The sequence below is a fragment of the Ambystoma mexicanum genome, chromosome 6p, assembly GCF_040938575.1.
Source record: "Ambystoma mexicanum isolate Mex_15411 chromosome 6p, UKY_AmexF1_1, whole genome shotgun sequence".
Classification (NCBI taxonomy): Eukaryota; Metazoa; Chordata; class Amphibia; order Caudata; family Ambystomatidae; genus Ambystoma; species Ambystoma mexicanum.
The window spans coordinates 480,686,813-480,706,896 of record NC_090935.1 but is presented as its reverse complement, the minus strand read 5'-3'; the positions used below and the strand labels follow the sequence as shown (position 1 = coordinate 480,706,896).

Below are 20,084 nucleotides of genomic sequence, written 5' to 3'. Positions count from 1 at the left end.
GTTTCCGTGCTTCTGGCAGCTCTGAAGCCAGACTGATGGTCGTGGAGACAGTCAACCGATTCAGTGTGAAGATTACGCTGGGAGATGGGCAGCTTTTCCAGGAGTTTGCCCAGGAAAGGAGTGATGGCGATTGGGCGATAGTTAGCCAGGCATGAAGGGTCGGCAGAGGGTTTCTTAAGAAGAGGGTGCACAAGGGAGTGCTTCACGGGGGAAGGGAAGAATCCAGTGGAGAAAAAGTGGTTGCTGAAGTCAGCCAGAGCAGGAGCCAGGGTGTCAATTTGGTCCTTGATGGTTTTGGAGGAACAGGGGTGAACTTGTTTTGACAAGACTTTCATAGATTGGACTTGTCTAGAAACCTCGTCTGGGGAGAACAGGGGAAAGGCAGAGAAGGATAGGATATGATATGATATGATGTGGCATTTATAACGTGCCTATACACAAGTGTTTCAAAGGAGGGTAATAGCAGGGAGTAGAGGGAGTAGAGGGAGGAGGGGGAGAAGAGAGGACAGGATGTTCTGAGTTTTAGAGATGAAATGAGAAGCCAGGGCCGTGCAGAGGGCCTGTGAGGGGACAGGAGATGTAGACTGCAGCAGGATTGGCCAGTTCCTTGCAGATTTTAAAGAGTTTGGCCGAGTTGTTAGATGCCGCAGAGACGCAGGCTTGGATGTGGGCTCTCTTCTTGGGGCGAACAGAGAGCCAGTATTGCCTTTGGAGCAGGCAGCAGCCAGTTTGTCAGAGGATGTACCTAAAGCAAGCCATTTCCTCTCATTCACCCTGCACTTGTGTTTAAGGGTGACGAGGTCTGAGTCGTACCAAGAGTTGCACTTGGCTTTGGGCTTCAAGTGAATCCTCGTGACGGGTGCAAGAACATCGAGAGTATCAGATATAGCAGAGTGGAGCATGGAAAGGGCTGTGTCAGGGTGTGAGTCAGCCAAGGTGGGTGGAGGGGGGCGAGATCATGTTGGCAAAAGCCTCAAGTGACACGCTTCATGGGTCGGATAATCGAGAAGGTAGGTGGCAGTGCTGGAGTTGGCTTGGCCTGAGGGATGAGCTGGGAGGAAAGGAGAAAGTGATGACTTCAGGAGAGAGGAGTGGTGATGGGGATCAAAAGGTGAAGGTCTGAAGAGATCCGAACATCCACAGTGTGCACTGCAGAGTGAGCCGGGCCAGAGGGAAGAATGGAGAGTAAGAGAAGGTTGTAGAGGTCGCAGAAAAATCTAGAGGAAGGACAGGACGCATCCTGGTGGATGTTGAAGTCTCCAAGAAGGAGGAGTTGAGTGGTCGAGACCAGGAGAGAAGAGGAGAGGTCCGCCCACTTGGAAAGGATGGAGGTGGCCGATAGATGGTAGCCACAGTAAGGGAATGGCAAGAAGATTAAGAGAGAGAGCCTTCAGGTGAGGCATTCAAGAAATGAGTTGGCCTGCGTAGGAATGACAGCGGTAGGAATCCACTGGGGGGAAGATCAGGACTACACCCCCTCCGGAATGGTTGGATCTGGGTGCAGAGAGGATCTTGTAGCCATCCGGGAAGAGAGTGTCAAAGCTCTTGACAGAGCTGGCTGTGAAGCATGTCTCTGTGAGATCGAGGTCAATTCCCTCCAGGAGGCGGCAGATGTCAGAGTAGTGTTTGACAGCTGAGCGAGAGTTTAGAGTGGCAATATGCAGAAGGTTTCCGTCCTTGACTTTGTACACAAATGTGTTGTACTAGGATTGAATTTCTTCTAATTATGGTTTATTGTATTCCTACTATGCAGAACGTTTCTGATTAGAGTTAGCATGCATATTTTGGTTTGTTGCTCTCAATGTTATATTCGTTCTAGCTGTGACGAGCTAGCACTGCTCGGGTAATGAGCTGTTCATTTTCTATGTGGATGGTGCTCCCCCTACTGTGGTTATGCTGTATGTGTTCTTTGTGAGGGGAGCTTGGATCGCTGAGGCCTATGATGCTATAGTTCTATATAAGTGTAGCGTGCAATGCCAAGGCCCTTCATTTACCTCTTCAGTGTGGGGGTGCTTGCACTGCCCTACCCAATGCAGCTCCTTCTCCATGCGAGTTTAACTTCACTGCTACGACCCACAACTTATCTATTTTATATGTGGTGATCTTGGATTGTTGAGACCCACAACGTTTCTGTTCTATATGAGGTAAGCATCCATGGTATATCCTTTCTATATTGGGAGTGGAGTGTGCACTACTGAAGTCTGTTACACCTGTTTTATACATTTCTAATCTGTTCTCTGTGTAAGAATCTTCTACCCTTTGTAAGGAAGGCATGGTTTCAAACAGTAAGACAGACACAGTTCAAGGGTGTTTATTTGAAAAACACCTATCCAATCCTAAATCTAAAGATGGGAGCAAACTATGACCATCAAATAATAACGCAGTCATAGTGGTGTTTTGTCAAAATTAAAAGGGTCCTATTCTAATAAAACCTATTGCCAATCCCTACTTCTAAATGCAAATCGTGTGGGAAACAATGTTATGCAAAAGAAAAGTGTTCAAGAAATGATATATCAAGATATTCAAGTAGTTGGCTTCCCTTCCCCACATTTTCAGCCTGGGACAAGGTGGCACACTCAAGCTTAGCACAGTGTCTGGCTGCTCTAGTACAAGGGTGCAGTTCAAAACTTCAACATCATGGCTTTCTGTGCCAAAGTCTCTTTTCCATTCAAAGTCTTTTTTTCAGAGGGCCTGATGCAGCACGACAAACATCAAATTTATTTTCTTTTTAGGATTTAAAATGTACAAATTCCCGGGTGATTTTCTGTTCACCCCATGTCCCACTCCGCCGGGCTCAGAATCACTTTAACACAAAGCTTTCAATTGATCTCCCTCTGCCGGGTTCGGACCAATTTTATCTACTTTGCCACAAACGTTCTTTATTGTATCAACATCGAATACTTTTGACTGTGCGCAGGATTTAGCTTGACCCGACGCAGGACCACTTCGATTCACAACTCTCTACAACTCTTTCACTTTTCAGCTGGATACCTTACAGAGATCTTCGATTGAGCACAGATGGTGCCGGCCCACACTGTCAAAGTATCGTATCTTGGTTTCAAAGTACAATCACTCATCAGCAGTTCAACTTTACTTGCGTCTTTTATCACACACATTTCAAACAATGTTCATTCCAGCGCTCGCCATACAATGTTGCTGCTTGCAACCTTGGCTTCAACACAAACCAGTCTTGTATCTGTCCCCCCAACTCATCGGCTGTGTTGATTTCACTGATGCTGCTTTGTTCTTGGAGCCAAAGACAGTTCCACGGCCGTTGGTGATTTTCCCCGCCTTGATTATTGACGCGGGAGGGCCCAGGGTATCTCCGACAGACAATGCAGGCTTTTCAACCTGTTTTCCTGGTCTTACGCTTTCCAATCTCAAGAGCACATGAAAGCAATGGTTTCTTGTCGAAAAAGGTCAAGGGAGCTTCCCTCCTTGCGATGCCCTTCTGTTTTGCCCGTCTCCTCTCATTAAACGGCCACCTTTTTAAAACTGGTGTTTCCTCGTGTGCTTTACCTTGCTCAGAGTGTGCTCTCATACTCTGCTTTTTATCCTTGTGGGAAAATGTAATGGAAATAGGGTATGAGTGATTGTCGATAATTGCCTAACCTCGTATGACCACAGTATTGGGACATGTCTGGTACACGGCGCAGGTGTTAGTCTGTTTTCCCTTATAGCGATCTGTCCGGGAGAAAGTGTTTGTGTTGTAAAAAGTGGGGGTTGGAGTTTTTAAATATCCTACCGGGTAGAATGGGGTAAAGGTGTTACTGAGAAGGGGGTACCGACTCTCACTAACCGGTGTCCCACTCTCACTCCCTGAAGACCTCTCACCCAAGTGATCATTCCGCAATGGTCCACCCCCAGGAACTGATCCAAAAGCGATGCCCATGTCATGGCACCCTGGATGACAGATACACGGTTGACTAGTGGGTGAGACACCTTTTGGTTTCTCACACCTTGCTTTTCAACTTGAACTGATCTACTTATGTTCTACATGATGAAAGCTGCATTGGGGTTGCTCTGATTTGCTTTTTCTGTTTGTGTGGGGGACGTCTGCACGCCTCCTACTCAAGCGGACCTGTTCTGTGAGCGAAACTTTAAAAAGCTCATGCTGGCGTTGTGCTTTCTCTTTAAATGCAACCTCAGAGTGCTAGTGCTCATCTGTTCCATTTTTGAGACTGTGTCTGTGCTACTGCACCCTGTGCTTTATCTCATAAGTGTGAGAGACGCATGCTTTTCTGTCACGGTGTGGCCTGCTGCTACGTGATAATAATTTACATGCAGTAAACTTTCTGCCCACGTCGACTGAATGCCCATATACTTTATACTCTATTGCAAAGGAGAAAACACATTTTTGTTCATTTTTGAAATTGCATGTACTATCAAGTGTTTACAAATGGGAAGTAAAATACTCTCACATCTAACTCTTATCTGGAGCACTGGTCACCACGGTAAGCACCACATTTTTCTACTATAAAACTGATCGAATAACTTTTTTGCACTTTTAAAAAGTTTTTGTGCAAAGAAAATTGATGGTGGGTTGTGGTTAGGTTATGGGGTTGATGGGGCTTGGTGAGTTGGTGAGTGGGTACAGGACTCTGCCCCTTCATTTTGCGGTAAGTAAATTGATTAAACAAAGTACTGCAAAAGCAAACTTCAGAGATTCGTGACTGCATGAGGGACTGCACACTGGCAACATAAGCAAGGCCATTCCTAAAATTAGTAAGCACTGTTGCTGTGTCGTCTGTGCAGTGGTGACTTAACCTGATAGCAGGAAAAAGGACCACTGTATTAAATGGGATGTGCTTGCCCAGAACACAGGAAGAAGGGTGCTTTTAAATTAGCTGATCGCTGGCCCATCTGGAAAAAGGACTAACATCCCAGATGGTGAGGGGTTCTACCTTCTACCTCCATAGAAAGCCATGTGCATCCTAGTATGCCACCACAGGTTGTAGAGTGGTGACATTACAGTATGAAGGTGTTAGGCACGATTGTATCCAGTACCCTTTGGGTGCACCACAACAACCCTGACCTCCTGGCAATAGGAACCCAACCTTTGGCATAAGTCTGTACTACAGAGTTTGTTAGCGTGTTGAGCAACCAGGCTTATCTCAAGAGGGGTCAATGTGAGCTGCAGGTGAGTTACACAGAGATTCAGTGACAAGTATTTAAATGAACACTTACAAGATTTCTTGATTAAACAATTATTAATTTATTTAACATTCAGAGTAAGCCTTCTTCAGAAGGGGGCAATATGAAAGTAACACACAAATGCACTCCAAAATACACTCTTTTAATATTTCTACATCAAGAAGTACCCTTTTGGGATGGCACACAGACCCTTCCTACCTTAGTAACTAGAACACTGTGGACATTAATATACTACTGTTAGCATTAGAATCAGATTTAAGAGTTTGGCAACGAAAAAAGATTATTAGAACAGAAGAAGAGATCACACAAATATTCTGAAGCAGTTAAGTACTTCTGGTAACCCCAATGCAAAGTTAGTTCACCCCTTCGTAAAAGGAAGACAAAACACAATGTCAGAGGGCAGAAGAGTCATTCAGGGAGCCAGGCTAGGCTAAAGTCAATTGGGCAAAAGTCTAGGTGAGCTGAAGTACTTCTTGCAGGTAAGTAAAAGTCTTGCACAATGTTTTAGAAGTCCTTGTAGAAAAGAAGAATTTAAAGCAGGGCCACAAGGTGTTTAGACTTGTGAAGTAAAGAAGCTATCAGCAACTCCACAGAGCAACCATAACTGGTGTCACCAACCGAGAACAAGTGCAGTTACACAACAAAAGGTACAGTACCTTTAGGTTGAAGAAAAAGTGCAGCAGATGGCTTCTGTTCCTGTGCAGCTCTGCAGATCCTGGTGTTCCTGGGCCTCAGTTGTGGAGACAATAGGGAGGACGTCTGGGGACTCATGCACTGCAATGGGATGGTCACCGACCGCAACCGGCATTCTTCAAACAAGTGGCACTTCGGTGTTTCAGCTTCACGTTCTTCTTCGGATTCCTTCGTCTAGACGTCGACTCTGCTTTCCAAGCCAAAAAGCCTTGCCTTTTAAGCAGGTTTCTCCCATTAATTCCAGCTTAGCTGTCAGTCACCTAGCAAGGGTGGCTGTCCTTGTCGGACAGCCAGCCGGCCAAATCACCCAAGAGTGCATTCCTCTCTCCTAGGAGACTAAGCACAGGGCGTTTCGGGCACCTTCCTTGCTTCCTGTCCCCGCCAGACACCCTGTAGCCAGAAGCGGGCTTCACTCGTGAATCCCGCCAAAGGCAAAACGAACAAAGGGACCAAACCTGGTTTGGCGCGCAGAGTAAATCTCAAGAAGGACCTTTCCACAAAGAAATGGTGAAAAAAGAGCAGGGCCATTTTGACAAAAATGGCACCCTTGGGTGCTTTAGTGCAACTACGTACGCAGCCCGTGGTAAATGCACACCACAGTAGTTTAAAAGTAAACCGCTGGCACCAGCCCTTCGTCGAGGAAAGGGTAACATAAAAATGTTACATAAGCTAGACAAAGCGGATTCTAAGTAACCCCTCCAGCACCCTATTGTACGATAGTGTGTGCTGGCCCTAGAAAGTTACAAGTGTAAGTAAAGTCAATTTCAATTCATTGCTCTTGGAAACAGTAGTTTATCCAAGTGAAGGTATTTAAACCCTGGGAAATCCAAAAGACTTCCCTGTGCCACTGCACTGTAGGTGCTGTGTGACGCAATGCAAAAAGATGCCTATGGAGTCTGTCAGACTCCACAACCAAAAGAAACACAGAAGACACATAGAATTAAAAGTACAAAGTACCAAAGTTCAGCATAAGAGCTGGGGGTCTCTAAGGTGGGAGGAATTTAGCACTATACTGAACATTCTCCCCAACAGAAGGGGAATGGAATGAAGCTTTTAGTTAGAGATCAAGACCTGGCGACAAGAGGATGCTTGGTGGTGTTCTGACTGCTGTGAGAAAAGCATGGTATCCAGATATTGACACAGACAACCAAAGTATAGTTTTCAAAACTTATATTTGAATTGTCGAGGTGGTGTAGCTCTTATCTTGTCCTAACTCTAAGGAGGGAATGTTCCCTACCTAAATAATACTAAGGGATGTCTTGTCAGTTGAAACAAAATGCTGTCTGTCAAAAACCCTATGCTTGCCCTCACTTCTAATATATAAATATAGTGTAGGGATGATTCAACTAAAATAGTGTTCAACCTCTAGCTCCCTTCGCAAGTTCTGGACTTAAAATATTACTTCTTGAAAAAATAATTCCCTTTCCCATGCTTCAAGCACTGTGGCATTTTGCAATATTCAATCTTTCTTGCTCTCACCATTGTCTTCACTTGGTTAGGGCTTTCTGGTCTAGTCGGAGTTAACCGGCTACCTGGCCCACCCACTACAGGTCTCGCAACCAGTTGCCCTCTTTCTGACCTCTTGCCACCTTGACACTTTCACAACAAAGCTGTAAGTTTCTCACATCAGGGTTAACCTTCCAACCATTCCTGGACTACTTCTTCCTTAGTACTCCTTGTCGGCTTTCATCAGCTTTCACTTCTTGTCAATATTGCATATTCGGCGGTTTGCTCCCTTTTCACTTTGCTCCCTTTTCACTATGCTCGCTTTTCACTTTCCTTACTTTTCACTGGCTCCCCTCAGGATTCTTATTAACTTCTTTCATTCTGTTTCTATGTTCGGAGGCTTTAGAAAACATGCAGTCTGCACGTGACCACTCCCCTACTCTGTATTTGTTTCTTTCACATGCGCACCAGGTTTCTCTCAGACTTAGAAACTCACTGGTAGCAGCGTTCGTTGTTCTTGCTTCCATGCTGCTGTCTGGCCCACAGACACCCCTAGACTGTTGCTTCCAGTCTGGGGGACGAGAATTGTCGGTCACAGAAAAGGGACTCCCTGCTCCCAAGGCTCCCTTCTCCGGCTCCCTGGAGACAATGCTCCCTCGTCACCAAAAGGCACTCTGCTACGGTGTGTCTCCCTCCAGCATCTCGGCGTTCCGTTCTCCTCCGGTTTGTCTTAGGCTGTGCTGACCTTTCTTATCCTTTCTCCTTTCTCTTCAGCTTACTGTGCTGGAGGTTCCCACGCCTGTGATCACAATATGGCCCACTTGCCTTGGGCCGCACATGTCTACTGGGATCTCTGCCAGCGACCTGGCTCTGGTCCCAGTCCCAACACGGCTGCCTCCACACAAAAAGAGATCCTCTGCTGGACTCGGCCTTGCAGCCTCCCTGTTGCTTGCCTAGCTGCTGACTAAGTCTTTCTGGTGTGCTCCGCCTGTTATACACCTGGGCCCTGTCAAGGGGTTTCAGGTGGGAGTCCTTGGCCTTCTCTGCTTGACTCCAATTACACCAATTTTTGGGACATGCCTGACCTGCAGAACTGTAGTCTTCAGGACCGCCTCTACTTCGTCCCAATAATAAAGTGATTTTTTTTCTATGTGTAATCTGCATTACTCTAGGGGTTGTCTTCCTCTTCTCAGTACGTGGTTGGATTTCAAGGGCAAAGGTAGGATAGGGACAGCAATATCCTACAAAAGCTGAGGCAGGGTAAGGTAAGTCAAAATTGGAAAAGGGAGGATACCATGTCTTGCGCTTAGGCATCCTCTCCCCATTCCCCAAGGACCGCCTACTCAGGTGATCCTCCCTCGCTTGTCCGCCCCAAGGGTCGGGATCCAAAAGCGATGGCCCTACCCTGGCCACCTGAGCAAAAGACCCTAGGCGAGTAAATGTGAGGATGCCACCATGTTTCTCACACTGTTCATCTCACTACTTGCCTGTTGTGGCTACGCGCCTGCTTGAAGATCATAAATGGCTGCAAAGTTGCTTGGACTGTGCCACCCACCATTCTTAAAGTTCCAACAGAGCCGTTCCCTGTGATTCATTTGTATCTGGTAATGGTGCAGTAGAGCGCCTTGACTCTATAGTGAGAAATGTTATTACATGAGAGATGGGTGTTAGGCACGGCCTCGCCTCAAAACCCAAAAACCCTTGAAACTAAACCCAAATTCTCAAAAACGTAAATGGTAATGGACAATCTCCATGTTGCACTGGTTTACAGTTAATACAAATGTATTTGCAAGCAATTCTGCACAGTGGGCTGAAAATGTTCAGTCTGTCAAGGGTGTTTAATTCATGTTGACTTTCTACTTCCAACAGGTTGTGATTGATAATAACCTAGAGAAGAGGATAATCACAGCGATCAATGAGCACAGAAGCCAAATTACAGACAAGGGACCAGTTTCTGGAAGACTCACTTCTAAAAAACTGCAGGTATGAAATTCAAGACTGCTTTTAGTGATAAACCTGAAAAAAGAGAGGGGAAGGTCCATACAAATAGCTCTAAATTGGGGTACAGGCATCAAAGGAGTGATGCCCATTTTAGGGTGTTTTATTGGGACTGAGACCGGCTTTTATTGTGGAATTCAATCTGATAAAAAATGTGTATGTGTGATCAGAAAGCAGCTTTGTAAAAAGATACTGCCTTCTGTAATAGCATTCGGAAAATGATCTGCCTATCCCGGCACTTCTTCTCAATTGTGTGTGAGACGATCAAACTGTTTCAAAATATTTTGCATGTTAATCTCCCCCGTGGGGGGGTGGGGGGGGTGGGGCGGTGGGGGGGCGGGGGTGGGGGGTGGGGGGTGGGGGTTGGGGGGGCAGGGGTGTGTGTGTAAGAAATACGTCTTAAAGCCATAGGGAGGCTCATATTCATTTGCAAAGAAAGGGGATGCCGTTTAAGAGGGTCATACATTGCTTTTCTTAAGGAGAAGTTGAAAGCATTGTTTTGATTTGTAGGATTTGTTCATGGCCTTGCAAGGATTTGGCTTTAATTCTGCGGATATTGAAGAAGCCATGAAGAACACTGTCTTATATGGTGGAGATTTACACTCGGCACTAGATTGGCTTTGTCTGAACCTCCCGGATGGTAAGTAGAACTCCAAATAGAAGGTTGAATGGAGATTTTTATTGTGCTTTGAGCTTTTTAAACCCTTTAATATGCAGAAAGCATGTCCTTGCACTTTGTGCACTTTATTGTAGAGGGCAGCCCTTACTTAATTCGCCATGCAGCTTCCTTTTCCTTTTCATTCTTCCAAAGTTCTTCAGGCCACCCTGTCTGCAGCTTTTACTATTTGTGTCTGTTTCAGTTTAATCTGGGAGCTTACAGTTCATCTCCCAGCAAACGGTGTTTTCCCCACTGCATGATTGTTCACTCTGTTTTGTCCCCCCGCACCCCCCCCCAACACTCCCAAGTTGCTCAGATATCTACATCTGCACCTTCCTCATTGTGGCTCTTTCGGAATAGTTTTGATATCTCCTTCTACTCCCTACCATTCCCGCTCTCCCTCTGCGCCTCATTCACTCTCTCCTCTCTCCTTCAGGGCGAAGAAGTCCATCTTATCAGTTAAGGGAAAACACTTCGGTATGGGCGGCAACAGCACTATCTTCTGCACAAACATGCACTATTATGATTTGCTACTGATGATGATTAATGGTGTTGTGTTATTTATTTTGTTCCCAGAAATACTTGTGGTGATTTTTATTTTATTGTGCATTGGTTTAAAAAAAAACTTTATAATACATGTATACAAAATATACAAAATATACAGAAAAGCATTTTAAGAAAATCTAGATTAAAACTTCATTGTCCTACCCAAAATTGTAAAACATTTGCCTGCACACAACATAATCATATTATATGATAATGTTCCCCTTATTTCATAAAAACATAGTATCGCGCATAATTAAATTGTTAAGTCTCTTCAAACCCACTTGCAATGTGCTTCAGTGAAGACAGTTGGGGGGAATTTTGGAGACATACTCCACCAATTTCAGAATTCTAAAGTCTAGGAGAATCCCTTGGTAAAGATACCGTATAAAGTGCAGACTTCTGATTATGAATTATAAAACGCTCAAGTGCAGAGAATTTTAAAAAAAGCAGGCACAGCTAGTCCATCAGATCTAATTTCACTGTTCAGACACCTTTTCCACAAATGTTCACTATCATTCCAATCAATTGACAAAAAACGTTTTTTAAAATATGCCAATCTTTGCACATTCAGAGCTCCCCAGGCCTGTACTGGGTGCATTACAGTTTCTATACCTTCTCTATCTTTGCAAAATATGTACATGTCATCTACCGTAGCAATCTTTCCCCTCCTAACAGCACCTCTTTTGTTGATGGCAAATTCCAGCAGAATCACGTTAGAATTGCTCCATAGAAGCGATAGGGTAACTAATTCAAATAGGAAGCAACAGCCCATCTCTTTTTATACTCATGGGTTCAGTGCTTCAAAGATGGATAACAGAGAAAGGAGTAGTCTGTTGTATTAATCCAGTCCACATCATAAAGAGCATTATCAAAGGCCGTTTTTACCTCCATTTGAAGAAGTTTACTACTGACCTGCTACTGGTGTGATTTTAGAATATTTTTTGGCGCTCAAAGGAAGCTCCTTGGCCCCTTCACAGCACGGCTAGCAGTCGGCTCTTGCTGGAAGGGAGGCGGAGCTACACTCAATCACATGACAGTATCACGTGACTTCCCTGGTCACTTAAAATTGAAGCCAGCGTCACCCTTGCAGCATAAGTCCTGGTGGCAGAAGGGCTGGTGCTGTTTGGCTGTTTGCTGTGCTCTGTGCAAGGAGCAGGTCACTTGGCTTTGCAAGAGTACTGCAGTGGGAGACTGTTGAGGCAAGTCCTCTTTGATCCCATTGTCTGTTTTATTCGTAACTTTGGTGTTTTAAACAGCACACATATTAGGGGAATAAGCAAAGTGTTTTGATTGTGTTTAGCATCTACAACTAACTTCGGCTGAGGTTGTATTTATTTTCCTCTATTCAGACACATTTTTTGATTCGGGGGACTGCGGGGTGAGGCTGCTGTCTTTAACCTTTGACCCGATTTCTCTCCAGTAATTTCCTTGCTGATTGATCCCAATGAGATCAGGATTATGAAGTGGAGTTAGCTTACGTACACCGTTACAAGAGCCTATGATGTTTCCTTGTGGAGTTAGTGGTACCCAGCTGGGGGGATGTCCTAATACCTGCAAAGAATAGGAAAAGTGTTTTAACCATGACAAATATCCCACTACCACCAGAAACAGGGATAACATTTACTACTGATGATGAGGTTCAGGCTTGCGAAGTTCAGAAAACAGCTGCAAAAACGGTCCATATGCCTACTAAACTAGCCTGGGTACGTGAAACAATAGGGACGATCCGTAAAGGGATCGGCAACAGAACAAAGGCCCTAGAGTCAATGTTGGAAAGTCCCCCTATTTCAACTATTACACCCCAAGGGTATCAGTAGGGGTGCAAAGGAGTAATTTCAAATGTTTCTGCCTCGCGGGCATCTAATTCAATGCAGCTCTTAAAGCCTATCTCGGGTCAAAGAGTTATGGACCACTATTTTGTTAAAACCGTTACCACAAACACTGATATTAAACCCTTACCAGTCCTAAAGGGAATAGCAATGTTGGACCATTCAGTGATGTCTACACAGCCCAATGTTGGGGGTCTTGGAGATCTGACTGACATTAGCATCATTGAATTGGCTGATCAAGTAGAAGACGAACTGGAGGCCCCGAATATGGAACACTCTAATCCACAGTCTCGGAGGCCTCATAATGCTGCTACTTTTGATTCTCCAACTCCCTTGGTGGATGTCATAAATGAGGAATCACCTGGTCACAACCAAGAAGACTGTCAAATTCCTTTACTAACGAGGGAGGACCTGCGAGTTCATGAAGGCTCCTCAGAGCTACACCATACTAGAGGTGGATGAACGTATTCGCCTGTCTCACCCTACTGTATCGGCTCTGAATATGGTGTTAAATTCTTTTGTTGCCCTATATGACAACTTATGGGCTGAATTGAAATCCACCAACGCTATATTGACTAATGTTACTTCAAAATTTGAGGAATTAAAGTTTGAGATTCGGTTTGCTAACGTGCCCATGAGAGATGAGGATAAAATTAGATCTGTACTACAGCCTAAGGCAAACTTTGATAATGCCTTGGGGTCTGATATTGAAATCTCTGATGATCTGGGTCCAAACGATCAGCCATCTCACATTGCAGCGAAGTCATCATCTAGTGGAATGGACCCTTTAACTAATTTCCCAGGACAGGGAACTACTGGGACTGTGGTGGACATAACTGATATTACCAATGCTATAATCCCAGTAGAGGCGTGGCTAATATGCCCATGCAGGGTGAAGGGTCCCTAGCCAGAGGGAAAGAGAACCCCCCAGCTTCTAAAAAAAAAAAAACTACTACTGTGGTGAAAGGTAATGCTTCGAAGCAGAGGTCAGGGGCCAAAAAAAAACAGATTCTCTTTAAGAAAGGCCCACCGGACTCTGTTTCAGGATAGACTATCCCCCGTTCCGGAACAGGTAATTCCATTACCGGACCCAGTGTTGGTAGCTCGGAACACATCTGAAAATATTTCAACTATACCAGATAGGGTGGTTGGGGTCTCGGCCCTCCGAAACCCTATCATAGAGTCACTGGTAAAGCGTACGGACATTACAAGGGTGGGGGAGTTACCAATATAAATCTGGGCATGAGACTGAATGATTCTCCCATAACCCCATTTCCATATTTAACTGGGTCTTGGGGTGAGCAGAGAGGGGATCCTGGTAAATTCAATCCATTTTCTAGTCAATTTCGTCTATCTGGGGTCCATCAGAGGGGGCAACTACCTCTTTTATGTTGGGGAACAAAGTGGATGGGAAAACGGTATATGCAAGCTCGACAGTAAAGCCCCCTGTAGTCCTAAATGAGGTGCCGGTGGTGAGTCGGGGTGCTAATAACGACTCTGCCAGACCCACGTTGGATTCAGGGGATACTCCTAGTACACATTTGCCTCTCCCATGTCCGAATCCTACTTTCCCTATAGACAGGGTGGTGGCAGGATCTGGAATGGGGAACTCAATATTTCTCCAAGAGGTGGTAGACCTCCCCCCGGAATCTTACTACCCTACAGTGTCAGCCAGTATGAAGAATTTGTTGCAGCGCTTTCACTGCCCCTCAAGTGCTACTGTTCGAGGGCCCACTGGTGCTCCTGTAGGGAATGCAGAGCGGTGCATTGGTCAGAAAGGCGTCCCTGCAATAAAACATTCTTACTCTGAGGTACTCAAAGGGAAAATAGGCACACAACAGAGGGTGAAGGGTGGGGACCATGCAACTCATCAAGTTAAGATCCACTGCACTCTAGTTTCGGACTATCAGATTTGTTTGAATCGGCCAAATATTTTAACCATTTTTGCATCTATCCCAAGCTTGGCTTTGGTGTCTTCGGCAGATATTTGGAGAGTTTCCTTCCCATTTAGAGAAGATTTGAGTACAAGCATCATGTCTCTGTCTTCTCCGCAATAAGAGAACTAATTTTTACCCAAAAAGAACAAATAGCAGAGATGGGCTTTAAAATTTCTCTGACTCAGGAATTAAAAAAGGGAATTGTTAAGAATGGGATGAGCCAATCTACTGCTAGTTTTCCCGAGGCTGCTGCCACTATTGATAGGTTGGCCCAGTGGGGGGCCTCGAATGATATGGATTGGGCATCCATTATCTCCTCTCTATGGCCAAAATTGGTCCCTTGAACAGACTCCGCCTGTGGGAGATAATTGGAAGAGTATTACGTTATGTTTGAAATCTTAGAATACTCGAGGTAATATCCACCTATTTACAAATCCTGCATGTATGAAAACCCTGAGAAAGGCGAACTGTATTTGTCTGCAAGAGACATGGCTAACCTCAGCACCCACTCTGGATGGCTATAGTGTTTTTTTCCAATCGGCTAGAGATGGGATGGGAGGGAGACCATTGACTGCTGTAGATATTTCCCTCGGCCTCAGTGTGGCGGTAATTGCGAATTTGCCCTTTGGAGTATTGGGGCTCGATTGTAGGTCAATAGACGGTTCGCTTAATCTACTATTACTCCATATCTATTGGCACAAAGGTATTGAACTGGTTGGTCCATTCATAGATGGCCTCTGTCGGGTGCTGGACGAGTGGATGGAAAACCACCCAGATGGCAGGTCATAGTCATGGGAGATCTAAATGCAAATTGTGTATATTCTCATAGATTGGGGGAATTGGAATTGACTGGTGGGGGTATTTCAGCGAAAGAGGTGGCTGGTCAGAAATGGCTAATGAATTTGGGAGGGAGGGGTCTCTTTCCACTGTTTGGGAATAGCAGTGAATCAGGGAATTCTAATAAATGGCATACTTGGCACAGAGGGGATAGTTCCTCTCTGATTGACTATATGTTTGTAGATTGCTCCCTTATGAACTTATGCCTGTCATTTGAAATACTTAAAAATGATTGGCGCGACCACTGCGTTCTCACAGCACTATTTAATTGGGTTCTTAATACTAGAAAACATGGGCTTAAATTTAGTGGCCAGGGTAGGGCGGAATGCTGTTAAGTGGACTGACCCTAAGATTTCTGCCCTGAACTCTGAAATACATCACGCATTGAGTTGTTCAACCTATGATTGGAAGCTCCAAAATTTGAATGCAGTCGAGTTCCAGTCGTTTGTGGGTCAAATGACTGATAAAATGGCTTCTGGAATGAGAACAAATGGTTTTTGCCAATTTAGGCATGCCCATTGTTATAATTCCAATGTAGCATCTGCAAAAAAGAGGTTAAGAAGAACAATAAAGCAGATTCAGAGTACTAATCAAGATGAGGCAGTGTGCAGAAAGTTCGTAGGGAAGGCTAAGCAATCATACAAGAACTATTGTAAGTTTTATTAAATCTGTAATGCTTCAGAATGACTCAGAAAAGATGCTTGGAACCCTAATCTCTGCAAATGCAAGTGCATTATGGTATTTGGTCAATGGGCAGGACCCAAATCATACAACTTGCCAGTCAAACTCAATTTCAGAAAAAGATTTGGTTGTATTCTTGGAGAGCAGATTTGGGAAATCATTGATGGACCCACCATTGGTTTTGGACTTGACTAGAGAGGATAGGTGGAACCCAAAAGTTGAGCTAGAAACCATCTCCAAACTAATCACCAGATGTAAGTGCTCTAGGGCTCCAGGCCCAAATGGCCTAACAAATCATACATTTAAGGATGGTCCTAATTTGTGGGCCCAGTTGTTGCGCCTGGAGTTCAGCGACATTTTGTCCTCAGGGACGACCCCTGTATCCTGGAACACAGCACATATTGTACCGCTCTTCAAGTGTGGCAGCAGGACTGATCTGGCGAATTATTGGCCGATTTCTTTAATTGATGCGGATTGTAAGATCTTCTCATCTTTCCTGTTGTCACACTTGGAGGAGTGGGCTCGTAGGAGCCACCCGCTGGCCCAATTCCATACTGGGTTCAGAAGGGGTTATTCGACCAATGTCAACGGCCTGGCCCTGAAGAGTGTACAAGAGGCGGCATGGTCAATAGCGGGTGGTTGCACGTTTATGGCTTCAATTGACCGATTGCTGCGTTTGACCGGGTTGACGGGGGCAGGCTGTGGTTAAAACTGGATGGTTTGGGCCTACCTGTAGGGCTCTTGAGATTAATTAGTGGGGTATATGAGAACTGCAGGGTCAGTTTGAACCAAGAAGGAGATTTATCAAGGAGAATTGGATCATATCAGGGTGTCAGACAGGATTGCACTCTGGCACCCTGGCTGTTCAACCAATACTTTTCAGATGTAGCCATCTCACTTGCCAATCTGATCTGATGATCTGTTGATTTTTGTTAACACCAAGGTGGGGTTGCAACGATCTTTAAGAAATTTTTAAGCATATGCTACAACCAATGGTTTATTAATTAATCCCTCCAAAACTCGAATTCTGTCCTTTAGAAAAGCAAGGGGCAAGACTTCAGGCTTTATTGGTAAATTGGGGGAGACTCGCTTGAAATTGGTTGAGTCTGTGCGATACTTGGGTTTTAACATCTCAGACTAGCCGGGCTCTAAGACTTTCATTGAATCTATATTAGATAAGGGAAAATTGTTAGAAGCACAGGAGGTCAGGATTGACCAAAAGTTTGGTACATTTTCTCTAAAGCCTGCTCTGATATTCTGCGAGAGGAAGATGATACCCAAACTGATCTATGGCCTGGAACTGGCTCCAGATAGAGTGAGCGAGTCACTTAATCGTATTGACGGCCGTATTTGGAGAAGATTGCTATGTATGCCAAATGCAATCCCAATTTCTGCAATTATATTTGAATTGGGTGTTGTATCAGTTTGGGCTCGGGTACAGTGGGCTTGCATATCTCTGTACGCAAAAATTAAAACTGGAGTGCCAAACACATTGTATCATCTACTAGATAGAAACCTAGATCACTCTAGTACATTGACCTCCTTAAGGGATCGATCAGAGGCCATGTTAGAAAAGATTGGACAACTGAGTCTTTGATCTGTAATCCCATGTATGTAAAACGTGCATTATTCAATTTTGATTGGTGTGAAACTGTAGATACATTCCATTCTTATCCTTCACTGGTGCGCTTGAACCACAAACATAGAGCCAGAGGATCTGCCTCGAAGGTTATTCTACAATTTCCAGATAGATTATATCAAGGTACTGTCCTTGGAGCTAGTTGTAATGTCCTTCCCACTAGAGACATCCTGGTCAGAAGAAGAGTGATCCCCGTGTGTATGGCTGGATGCAGGTTTTGCCCGGCCAAGGAGGAGTCTTTAAAACATTTGGTTATTGAATGTGTGACTCTTCACCCACTTAGGGTAAAATATCTGGAACCCCTAAAACTCAACTTTATTTTGTTTGAGGATGAGTGGGCATGGGAAAGTTGTTTAAATATCCAATTCATAACACCATATAGCTAAATTTGTTATGCCATGATTATGAAATTGTCTATGTAATATCTGAGCACAACGAATATTACATTTTATATATCTTGTCTTTTTTTATCAGTAGAGTTGTCTATGTATAATGTGAATACATGATTGTTTAAATGATTGTTTTCTGATGTTTTTGTAAAGGTTTGAATAAACCATATACATATAAAAAAAAAAAAATAAAGAGCATTTATTTTTTTAAACTTTGTTGATTAGTTGTGGTTTACTACACCGCAGCAATGCATATAATTGCAATCAGTACAATTCAACATAGATGGGTATATTGGTCAAATCTTACATCACACATTCAATAATTTCAGACATATATTAGGGTCTCTGGGGGTCTTCATCAGATAGCATTTCGCACAGATACACTCTAAATGGAGGCCATATATCTTTGGGTCTGCTTGTTCTAGGCAATGTCATTGCATATTGCTCCTCATACTCATTGACATATGTGAGTTCTTTAAGCAAGTTGTCTTTGCGTGGTGCATGTGGACTTTTCCAACATTGAAGTATGCACTTTTTGACCACTGCACATGTTACATTAAATAGTCTTCTGGTCACCTCCGCTGCCTTCCCTTTGTCCCCAAACAAGTATTTCTCGGGGGCGTGAGGTCTGCTGGTATATGCGTTATATCTTCTAATAACTCGGCCACTTCCCCCCAAAAACTTAAGGATAAGCCGACAGCTCCAGTACATGTGAAACTAGTCTGCAGTTGGGTTCCCACATTTTTGATAGCTCCCGGTACAGTTCTCTGTGAATTTTGCCATTTTGGCTGGTGTATAACGTAGCCTATTCAGTACCTTTTAAACTGGATTAGCCGTAGTCTGGCGTTGAGTGATACAGTCTTGGATAACGCACAATATCTTGATAATTTCTTGTCTCCAATCGTGGTCTCCATGTCTGCTTCCCATTTCTCCTTGACCGTGTTTATCCTGGGTGTGTGTGTTTGTATGATCGGGTTTAGTTTGGAAACACTGGTCCCGGAGCTCGATGATAGTGATGTAAGGCACTCATGTGAAAGCGGTTCATCTGGGAATAAAGGCCACCTGTCTTTGAACGCTGCCTTCATACGGTGGTATTGCAGTAATCTAAGCTGTCCTCCCCCCCCACAGTGGCCACAGAGTCCTCCTGTATGACAAATTTCCTGTTAGGGAAGATATACTGCATTTTGATTTCTCTATCGGGGTCCCACAACTTTTGTATGTCTACATCATATGTCAGTGAAATGCCAGGGAAGTTCCAGAGTGGTGCGTCTGGATTGTAGGGTGTCTAGAGTTTAAATCTTTTGTAAATCTTGGCCCAGGCACTGACTGTTACACTGACCGGGTCAAATTCGCATTCATCCCTATGTTGTGTTTTGAACAAAATGGAGCATAGCTCTGTCGGGACTGCAGCATGGCGCTCAACGTGGAGATGTGGTGCAGTGTCTAGTGGGTCGTACCAGTGTTTCGTAGTTGCGCAAGCTCAATTCGCTAAATATAATTCAAAATCTGGCGCTGCTTTGCCCCTTGTGTTATATGGTTCAACCAGTTTCTCCCATTTCATCCTAGCCGATTTCCCCCATACCACTCTTACCGCTGTGCATCGTAGACTATCAAAAAACTGTCTACCCGGCCAGAGTGGGACATTACCAAATATGTACAGTAATTTTGGCAGGACTGTTAGGCAGAATTATATGTAGTACCCTTTGGGAACACTACATACAATTAAGACTAAAAGTGACAGTACAATTTCACCTTTGGTACAATCCTGTACTACACAGTTATACTGGTAGCAGTAGCGGAGCAGCCAGACTTATCTCAAGAGTAAGTGAGCAGTACAAATAGTTACACAAAGGACAGCAATTACTATGATTCAGGCAAACACTGACTCAAGGTTTCTAAGTAAAAGAATATATATTTATTTACTCAACAGTTGTATAGCATTTCACTATTCTAAGCAAGTCAAAAATCACAATCATAAATACACCACACCACTTCCCTTAAATTCCAGACAAGTTAAGCTCACAAAATGAAGTGGGGGCAAAATGTCTCTCCAGCAATTTAAAAGGGAGAGAAAGACAACGTTATTAGAAATTAGGCAAAACCAACTGGTAAGTACTCAGGGCAATTGATCAAGAGAGACTACAGTGAGATCAGCTAGAAAAGGCTTAGGGCCAAAGTCAATTGGTCAAAAGTCTTTTGCTCAAGATCGCACAGTTCAGAGTAGTTCGCAGTAAAGTTCGTGGCACAGATTATGGACGAAGTTGGTTGGTAGAAACG

The 20,084-nt window shown here is 44.3% G+C and overlaps 1 protein-coding gene across 1 annotated transcript in view; it reads left to right on the top strand.

The window, feature by feature from the left end:
- The window catches only part of DHX29 (DExH-box helicase 29), a 1,426,484-nt gene that overhangs the window by 44,392 nt on the left and 1,362,008 nt on the right, over nt 1–20,084 (top strand). Inside the window, exons 3-4 of the mRNA XM_069627279.1 lie at nt 9,163–9,276; nt 9,802–9,931. Of these exons, the coding sequence (XP_069483380.1) occupies nt 9,163–9,276; nt 9,802–9,931 (244 nt within the window). The remainder of the gene's footprint in view (nt 1–9,162; nt 9,277–9,801; nt 9,932–20,084) is intronic.